Raw genomic sequence first — 9,841 nt, 5'->3', positions numbered from 1 at the left:
GATACGTCTGCAAATTGACGCGCGCGCTTTCGAATATACCGTCGACAGCGAGAAACTTCTGTACAGTTTTTGGCCAAACGCATCGCGATGCGAATCTCAATGATATATCCGGCCGCTGGATCGCATGGAGCGACGCTCACACAGACACACACGGTACAGCAGAGAAATATGCCGCAAAGGTGGCAATTAACAGATAAGCAAACGAAAGGAGTCAGGAGGTTAAAGAAAATGAGGCACCTCGCGCGGTGCACCTATACCAATAGGCGCAACGAGGCGACGAACGACCGCATACTGCCTGCGCCGATAGAATCTGAATGACCGCGTGATCGTCAGGAGAGTGAGTATATACGGGGTTGCGCTGGATTTCTCTCTCGCTCGCTCGTGATCGATCGTCTCGGACAACGGACGACGCTTCTATTCCAATCTCTCGCTCGCGGCAGGACATGACACATCTTTACCTGAAAGAGTTACAGCCTTATCTTCATCTAACGCAAGCCATTATTTCGTCTCTCTCCCTCGCGCGCGAGAACGGCCCATTCGAATATTTCTCGCGTTACTTACAGCTCTCCTCGCTCGTTTCACTTCTATATATACGCTTTCTAGGTGGCATTCCACCGCAAGCACAGGCTAGACAGACGTACGCGCCGGAAAGGCCTTTGTCGTATTTATTTGCCGCTGCGGTTCAGCGAGCGTCCTCGCGGCGTGGGAGAGAGAGAGAGAGAGAGAGAGAGAGAGAAAGCCGAGGTGTGCGTGCGTGTGCTCGATAAACGAATTCCGAAATTTCTCGCTAATACTGAACTTGACCGCAGGATGTGGCCTTGTCGTTTAATGCTCGACTGACGTCAGCCTCGTTCGACTCGTCGCCAACCCCAAATGGTTGACGCATGTTTTTGGAATCGTAACCTCACTGTCGCGCCATTCGTCATCGTGCCGTTGCTAATTGAAATTCTTAATTGGTGAATCAAATTGCACAAGTATTCGAAAAATTGACGGCGTTACATGCGTGGCAACAGTCCCAAAGTAAGAATCAACGCGCAGTCGCCATGCTTAAACTCGTTCAATTGTGAATTTAATGTTTGCACGACCGATCTGAAGATAAAGTTTAATTGCCGGCGTAGAGAGGCGCAAACAGCATCGTTGGGTCATCTAGTCTGCGGAATAATTTAAGGTGAGCGCGGCGCCACATTGTACAGCGCGCAACCCGGTTACAGTGGGCACATTCACGATCGGACGGAACAAAGCTAATCAAAATAGCATATAAGACTTAATGAAAGATTGAAGGCTTGAAGGAAGCGAGGCAAGCAGCAGCCAGATAACAATGTAACAATAGACGCACGCTCCGCAGATCGTGATGAGATGTCGTGCTTCGGCGGCCAAGACGCGCAAATCTACCTCATCGAGCTGACCGTCGAGCGTCTCAGGCTCTCGGCGAGCAAGTACCGCGAGGATTTCGCCGATTGTCCGCCTCTGATCAAGTTCAAGTTCATCGACTTCCCAGTCTTCGTGGTAAGCCGTCGTGTGGATCCCAGTGCCGAAGACGTCAACGAACAACAGCAGCGGCCCGAATCGACAGCCAGCTATGACGAACTGGAAGGCATCGTCTACGCGTGTGGCAAGTCGTGTCTATTCGTGCGCAAGCCGCGCGATCTCGTGGCAGCGATGAAGCAGCAGCCGATCAAGCTCGGTGTCTTCCGAGGCGAGGAGACATTCCCGATCGCCGAGACCTCGCTGCCACTGTCGGGCTGTCTCTGTGATCAAGTTGCCATGTCGACTAATGACGAGCAGCATCGAGCGCCTCCTTATGAGCTCGCTGGATGCTACGATCTGTGCGATCCCGGACGAAATCCTGCGGGTAGGCATGATTTTCAGTTTTTCCAATCGTCAGGCGGTCGAGCAACGTCTCATTACGTAAGCATGAATTCGTACGAGACTCATTTTTCTCTGTATTGTTTTCCGCAGGGACCATTAAAATTCATGTGAGGCTGACATTTTTCGGGCCGTACATCATCTCGGACTATCAGTTGAACGAGGACGGCTGCACTTTCAATAACGAGTACAATGGTACGCTGCGAGTGACTGAGATGTCGGAGAAGAGCGCATAAATCAATCAAGCTAAAGATCCATAATAAATTTTTTGTTCGTCCGAGACGATAATAATGTTGCGCCCCTTATGCTCAATAAACATTGCCTGGCTAGCCATACATATCTTCATTTTTATTCGTTTTTTATTCATTGCGAATCAGCTCTCGTTTCAACGTTTCTCACGTTCTAAAATCGGTTACCATGACAACGCACTTGCAAAAACTATCAGCGTTCACAATAGTAAATCTGTCGAGTACAGCTGTTTGACCTCTCAAATTTCAACGTCTCGCGGACATTCAACTCAAAATGCACTAGTGAAGCTCGCCAAAGTCCTCGCCGACATCCCGACATAGTCCAAATTTCCGAGTAAAGAACAGCACAAGAGACAAGCGTGATCCCTGAAGAAGGAGAAAAAAGGAGCAAGCTCGTGTCAGGTATGAGGCCTTGATCGCAAGCCCAACATGAATCGGCGGCAATGAATCGTTCGCTCACGAATAGAAAGAAGCCAAGCGACCCCGAGTGCGCGAACGAGGCCAAGGGTTTAAAGAGGAGGAAGAAGCAGCCGCAGCACATAATGCCCACCCATCGTGCACTAGTGGCAGCGAACGTCACGAAAAATGACAGGAGGCTGAGGGGCGGTGGAAGTAGCGAGCTCGAACCAGCGAGCCTTCTCAGCAGTAACGCCGACTTCACCTGGTACAACCGTAGATTCATGATGCCCAACCGCGCACAGCAACATCGCCTTGAGGGCGGCGGAGGTGGCGCCGAGGCTTCCTATCAGGCTGCTGGCTGTGGGAAAGCTGCGGTTAGTCTTGCGCTTTTTTCCTCTCTCCCGCTTGCTCTTTCTCGTTTCGAATCCACTTAACGTAGCTTTCGATGCAGGATCTATGATTTACTGCTTGAACCTTTCACATGTCTATTCCTCAATTAACGTAAGGACAGCTATTGATTTATAAAGTTCAAAATGTTGCCTTATTACGATTGCCCTGACGATTGAACTATGCGCCTCTCAGTAGTAATAGGCGAGAATGGTCAGACCGCGCATTTTTTTTTTCATCTTCTTCTTCACTTTCACCGAATAACTTAACTTCAACGTTTTTCAGAGGATGCAACTAAACAATTGCCCTCCCAGCAACGCAGCTTTTCATTGGGAGAGTACCAATCCAATTTATTTGGCATCAAACAAATGTAACATCAGACATGTTGAACAGTCAATTAATAATCCAGTTTGTTCTTGTCCTGCTAAAGGTAATATGGAAGCAATGCTTAAGAAAAAAGGCTATGCGATGTGCACTAAAAAACCTTGCTTGGGTACAGACTGTCTGATAAAAGCTTTCAAGGATGCTCAAGATTTTGTTGATAATATCGGCAAAGTTCCTGGTTTAGCTGGTCTAGGGATAACTGAGAGTCCTTATTTTTCTAAACCACAAGATGTAAAAGAATTTGCAAAAGCAGAATCCAAACTAGCACCTGCTGCTAAACAACCTGAAATTCAAAATTTGGAAAACGTGAAAAAACCAATTGCTGTTGCAACACCAACTACTTTTCCACCTGTGACAACCAAAAAGCCTGGATTAGTTCAGGAAGGCACAGCTGCCCTTCCTGATTTATCAACTCTTCCACCGTCAAAACCGAAAAAGAAAGATGAAAAAATAGAAAAGGTCAAAGACTCAGAAAACACTGCAAATTCTTTGCAAAATATTGAAGATACTCCTTGTGGTGAGCCAAAATGTAAGTCCAGACCTAGGAAAGATAAAACTGTAGAGATGAGTGGGGAGTGTCATGAAAAAAATGAAAAATCTATTCAAAAAGGAGATAAAAAAGGTTCATCAAAAGGCAAATTAAGTCCCTCTGGTGATAGGCCTAAAACTGCCAAATCTTCCAAGAGTGCTAAAGCCAATCAGTTTCTCTATAACTTTGGTAATGCTTATCCAGCTTCTATTTATGGACACAAAACTTGTGGTTCTCAAAGACCTAGGGTACCTGCACATATGGGTTGGATGTGGAATAAAACTGATACAATTACAAGGAGAAAGCCACGTCCAGGATGGAGACCTGGTGCAATAAGTATACAGCTTCGAGACCTTCTGAATGAAGCCAAAGCCGGTTTTTTCAAAGAAGCTCTGAGGCCAAGGTCAGCTCCTACCAGAAGTAAAAAAGGCAAGCTACAAAAGACTATGAGCTTTACGTCAAAGAAAGGAATGATTCGAGAAGATGAAGAGGAACCTGAAATTGAATATCCACCAACTCTCCATATTCACAGAAAAGATGGAATTTATTATGTTACCATGTATCCTATTAGGCAAGAAGGTTCTGATGAACCTAGATTGGATGAACCCATTAATCCCCTTCAATTCAAAATTGTTAAAAGTAAGACCTCTCTAGCATCCAGTTCCACAGCTTCAGATATGGAAATAGAATTCTCACCTCCAGCTGCTGTTAATCGTCAAAAGAAAAAACCAAATGTCATTCATGTCGAAACACAGGTCAAACAGCAAGATATTCTTGATGCATGCAAAATATCTAATGGCTCTAAAAAAAAGGAAAAACCAAAAAAGGATAAAGCAAAATAAAAAAAGTTTTTCAAATTAACTTTTAAAAATTATAATGTTTTAATAAAATTAATACTAATACATACAAATCATTCAAAGTTTTATAAATAATGTATTAATAAAACAGTTGTTCTGTACTCTAGTACTTATTTAAAAGTACATAAGTTCATTTTTATTACTCTGACATATGCAGAGTTTCACGGGATTATTTTACATTATTAACAAAGATAATTAAATGAAAATGAATTTATTTCGACTTAATTACGTAAACATATCACATTATAAATGCTTCGTTTTAGCCATTAATCAATAATCAAAGAATTTCATCCGTGAATTTTGAACTTGAATTTTGCTCCAATTATATACTAACCCTGTATATCCCATTAAATTATACCTAACCTTGAAAATAAAGCATAAGTTGAAGAAGAGTTGACGTTAACGTTTATAATAGTTTGATACTCAATCTCAAGATAAAATTGGAATTTTATTAATTTTGAGTTATTTATTCTAGTTGTAGCTGAATTTAATCCTTATACAAAATGTCAAATCCTTCGCTCGAAGAGAAAAATAAAAAAATTCGCGAACGTATGCTCAATCTAACAGAAATTCGTATTGGTCTTTTTCCTCATGACTCACCGTGGCTTAAGCCAGTGCGACTGAACTATATTCAGGATGGAAAAGCAAAAACATGGGATCTTATGAAAGCACATGAAAGTGTAAGCATAATTGTGTTCAATATCAGTAGGAAAAAACTGATATTTGTTAGACAATTTCGACCTGCTTCATACTATAGCTGTATATCAGAGAAACAGGAGGTGATTGATCTTAAAAAATATCCTCCCACACTTGGTCTTACAATTGAACTATGTGCTGGTATTGTTGACAAAGATAAACCATTAGTAGAAATAGCTCAAAATGAGCTTCTGGAAGAATGTGGATATAAAGCACCAATATTATCTTTCCAGAAAATCATAACATATAGGTAAGTGCTAAATCATTGCTGAGTTTTATCACATATAAGAATTAATTGAATGTACTAAAGTTTTAATTACCTTGAACATTTATGATGCTTAGTTGAATTGAATGTTAATATTTACAATCATTTTTAGATTTATTTCATCTTCAGCAACAAAACAAACATTGTTTTATGTAGAAGTTACGGATGAAATGAATACACATCCAGGTAATGTTATTCAACTATATTTAATTTATATTAATTAATCAAGTACAGTGTTAAATCTATAAATTTTACTTATTATGTTTTAATTCTATCAGGAGGAGGAGCAGAAGAAGAGGGTGAACTTATTGAAATAGTGGAAATGAGTATTGATGAAGTAAAAGAATATGTGAATTCTGAAGAAGTGCAAAGTCCCCCATGTTTTTTAAATGGTATTGCTTGGTTTCTAGCAAACAAGAAAGACCGTTATGAATGAAAGTCAGGAATAAGCAATTTTAATGACATTGAAATAATCTATTAAATTTACACAATGTTAATTTAAATTAAAATTGCTTCATGTGAATTGAGCAGCTACTATTAATACGTTAAAGTAGCATATTTGTACCAATAAATTTCAAATTAAAGTAATTATTAATTTTTAAGTAATTTAAGATATTGTCCTGAAATAGTTACTTGCGAATTTTTAGTTGTAATGAAGCATCCTGCTTAATTTTATTCAGTATTGGGTATTTTATTCCATATAAAAACTTATTTATTTAAAACATGAAGAGAACAAATTATCAATCTCTGATCAATTGGCTTCCACAATAAGATTAGTAAGAATGTATTTAGCTATATTATTGTATAATATAATGTACGGTATATTTTAACAATCAAAAGTGGTATATTTTTTATATTTTTGTTCATAGGTGATAAAATTAAAGAAATGTTGTGCAATTAAAATTAAACATTAAAATAAGGTAACTCAATTGATACATAAGATTAATAAATAAATCCATCTTCATTCCTTTCGAGATAAATTAAAATTGTATGTTTATTGAAAATTGGAATCTTACATATATCTTGGAAATTGAAATCACACTTCACATTATTGATCAAATAAAAAACATCATTTATTGAGTAAATTTTTTAAATTATAAAGTAGGAAAATGACAAAAATGACAAATGAAATTTTATGAACTAAATTCGAAATAAGAACAAATTCCTATTGCTCAAGTAACACTTTTTAAGCACACGTGTACTTATTAAACAGTTCAACTAAATATTAATTCGTAAACTATTCAACATTAGATCGAATTTATTTACAAATAGAGTATATGTACATTGAACAGCCTTCTTGGCAGATTTGTGATAACACATTTGTGGTAGCAGACTTGAGATCAATTTGATTCAATGTTCAGCCTCATCTTTATTAGTAAATTGAGAGCTGACCCATGCAAGGCCCCACTTCAAGTTAGTGAGCAAAAATTTTAAGGCCTTTGTCCATTGCTCTTCAGAATTGAACTGAATCCTGAAAAATACGTAGATATAATCCATTAATTCTATTTAAAAAGAAAAAATAAATTTATATACATGAAGAAACATTTTGAAGCTTACTTTATTGAATATGAATTTCCTGTGCCTGTGTCTTCAATTTTGCCTCTATCCACTCTGTATGGAAGGCAAAATCCACTATCACCTTTTTCAACTTCTTCTTTGAACTGCTGCAAACAATCAAGGAAAGCAACCATTGCTGCATCAAATTTTGTATCCCACAAAAACTTAAAGCCACCACTGCCATATAATGGCAGTTCTTTGTTTTGGTTGAGTACTTCAATATAACTATGATTACCAAATGGCACTAATTTATATCGTTGAAATGTCAAATCCATTTTTCTTGCTAATGCAGTCAACAATAAAGCAGTTTGCCCCCATGCTGCATTAATTTCACTCCAGTCAACAGGAGCACTTGGTAGCCTGCCTAATCTAAAAGAATTTATAGTACCAAAGTGACCAGAATGCCAAATGTGGAAAGTAGCATTAAAGACATTTGTTTTTTTCAGTCTTTCAAGTTGTGATGCTGCATAGGCTAGCTGACATTCTAAACTAAAATTTAAAAAATAACATGTTTGTATCATCACTGTATTAATGCACATAGTATAAACAAAAATAATGATCTGTCTTTGTACTACAATATAATTAAATATTCAATTATTACCTTCTACATTCATCTTCTGCTAACATTAGGTCCCTTCTATGTCGTGAATACTCCCTCCAATACCTTTCCTCTTCACATTGCAATCTTTCTTTTTCTTTTTCTTCCTCAGCAATAGCTACTTTTGTAGCAGTTTCTTCTTTTCTTAAAGCTTCTAATTCTAATATCATTCTTGCCTCTTCTGCTCTGACATCTTGTAACTCTTTTTCCAAAGTTCCAATTTCATCAACCTGGTTACCTTGCTGCATCTCTTCATCTTCTAAATGTTTAAGGTATTCACTATAATCATTCCATTCAGTTTCTGAGAGACTAAGTTGCTGATCTACTAGCATTAAAAGACTGTCTGTACATTCATCACATAATGGATGATCTGCTCCACTGGTTCTGCTCAATAACTCAAATAGTGTGGCTCTTACCTGCAATAATTCATAAGATTTGAAAACATGAAATGTGTCTGGCTATATATGCATAGATATTTGTAAAATAAAATAACCTTTAAATGATGACTTAGACTTTCTGTTTCACCAGAATCACCAACCAATGTAAAATCATTTGTTCCATTTACTGAATCTGTAAGACGAAATGGAGGTACCAAGTGCTCTAAGCTATCACTTTGTGTTTCTACTTCTCCATCACTTTGACTCTGGATTGGTACTAAAAAAGTTTGTAAGTATTAACACAGAAAAAACTTAAAAATTATCAATTGAATAATGATTTTCTAGATATTTAATACTGTTATTAATTGATTATCATATTTTACATGCAATAATGTCAGAATATATTGCTTGTAATCAATAAAACAAGTCAAATTACGAATTCGATTATTGAGAAGTTGGCTATATTGTATTAATTATTGTCAATAAATTCATGCAAAAGGTATTTGAAATCTTAAATTGATAAAAACGTTTGGAGACATCTCGAAAGCTTCAAAAACGTTCAAGAAAATAAGAAACAAGTGTAATAATGACGTTAAAATGCAACAAAAGTTTGAATAACATCATGACAGCTCAATGTTTTGATTGGAAAATAAAAGATAACCTACATGATAACTCAGCTATAGTGTGCTCTCCTAAGTGATCGAAGCTAGGATCTAGCCTGAGCGGTTGTAAACAACGCTGGCACGCAAAATTCACATTAACTTTCATATTCATGATCATTTGCGCTTATTCTTTAAACAATAAAATACAAAAAACGACGCCACACACACCGTGCAGGATAAAACTGTTATTTATAAATACGTATCTGACTGACGCTGAGGTTTGAGAAAACAAGGTCAGCTGATCATAATTCGAGTGAACGCCGTAAGAGGCGCGGAATTGTCAATTGTTTTGACGATCTTGTAATCGACTTCCGAGTTTCGCCTCTCCGGTCTAAACAAACTTTAATATTTACTGTTAATACATTAGCAATTTTTAGTTCTAGTCAGAATCGGTATTTGTTTGGCAAAGGTTTAGCGGTATAACAATAAATATAAAGTTTTTCATAAATCTTTAGAGATTCACGAGAGAACAAATAAAAAATCGATTTGTTACCAGTAGAGACACCTATGATTAAGATAAGGAACCTGAAGAATCAGTTGATTATAGCAGTTACTTTGAAATTTCAAACTACTGCAATGATCAATAAAAGTCATAGCAAAATAACTTTAATTTAATATAAAATTACGTGAAACTTTTTAATTGGTAATTTTATTTTAAAGGTAATAAATGTGTATATTTTAGCAATGTAACTACTTTGAGAAAAACGTTCCTTAGGATACAAGTAGATGGCTCCACGTAATAATGATGCATAAGGAGGTGCTGACCTCTCGCGAAAATTACTCTTACTACGTTATTTGGATTTTAAACGTTAAACATTTTTTACAAATTATAATGAATTGAAGTCCACGTCAACGATATTTTTCTAATAAGCCTTCATTCAAGAGTTTTATTAAATATTTATATCTAAATATGCATATGTCATGAATAATCTATTGCTACATTTTCACGAGCATATTTACAAAAGCAATAGATCATTGGTACTCCTTTAAATAAGAAGGTTATGACAAATTATTCA

At 37.3% G+C, this 9,841-nt stretch overlaps 4 protein-coding genes across 4 annotated transcripts; 3 read left to right on the top strand and 1 right to left on the bottom strand.

Moving 5' to 3' along the window:
* Positions 1-1,353: 1,353 nt before the first annotated feature.
* On the top strand, positions 1,354-2,102 carry LOC131664939 (uncharacterized). Its single transcript, XM_058936431.1, has 2 exons — positions 1,354-1,852; positions 1,960-2,102. Exons 1-2 carry the CDS (start codon positions 1,357-1,359, stop codon positions 2,100-2,102), a joined length of 639 nt encoding a protein of 212 aa, XP_058792414.1. The 5' UTR covers positions 1,354-1,356.
* A 455-nt stretch (positions 2,103-2,557) lies between these two features.
* Positions 2,558-4,947, top strand: LOC131664914 (uncharacterized). The gene is made up of 3 exons (XM_058936382.1): positions 2,558-2,887; positions 3,186-4,596; positions 4,934-4,947. Exons 1-3 carry the CDS (start codon positions 2,558-2,560, stop codon positions 4,945-4,947), a joined length of 1,755 nt encoding a protein of 584 aa, XP_058792365.1.
* Positions 4,948-5,022: 75 nt separating this feature from the next.
* On the top strand, positions 5,023-6,943 carry LOC131664839 (uridine diphosphate glucose pyrophosphatase NUDT14-like). Its single transcript, XM_058936250.1, has 3 exons — positions 5,023-5,616; positions 5,744-5,817; positions 5,910-6,943. The coding sequence occupies exons 1-3, from the start codon at positions 5,174-5,176 to the stop codon at positions 6,065-6,067; spliced, it is 675 nt and encodes a 224-aa protein (XP_058792233.1). The 5' UTR covers positions 5,023-5,173; the 3' UTR covers positions 6,068-6,943.
* Positions 6,944-6,965: 22 nt separating this feature from the next.
* On the bottom strand, positions 6,966-9,010 carry LOC131664838 (beclin-1-like protein). Its single transcript, XM_058936249.1, has 5 exons — positions 8,829-9,010; positions 8,280-8,440; positions 7,790-8,202; positions 7,189-7,677; positions 6,966-7,102 (listed from the first exon to the last, which is right to left on the bottom strand). Exons 1-5 carry the CDS (start codon positions 8,941-8,943, stop codon positions 6,982-6,984), a joined length of 1,299 nt encoding a protein of 432 aa, XP_058792232.1. The 5' UTR covers positions 8,944-9,010; the 3' UTR covers positions 6,966-6,981.
* Positions 9,011-9,841: the final 831 nt, after the last annotated feature.

Source organism: Phymastichus coffea, unplaced genomic scaffold (genome assembly GCF_024137745.1).
Source record: "Phymastichus coffea isolate CEN01 unplaced genomic scaffold, Cenicafe_Pcof_1.1 PCOF00046, whole genome shotgun sequence".
NCBI lineage: Eukaryota > Metazoa > Arthropoda > Insecta > Hymenoptera > Eulophidae > Phymastichus > Phymastichus coffea.
The sequence above is the reverse complement of the archived record's forward strand: the minus strand, read 5'-3'. Positions and strand labels throughout refer to the sequence as shown.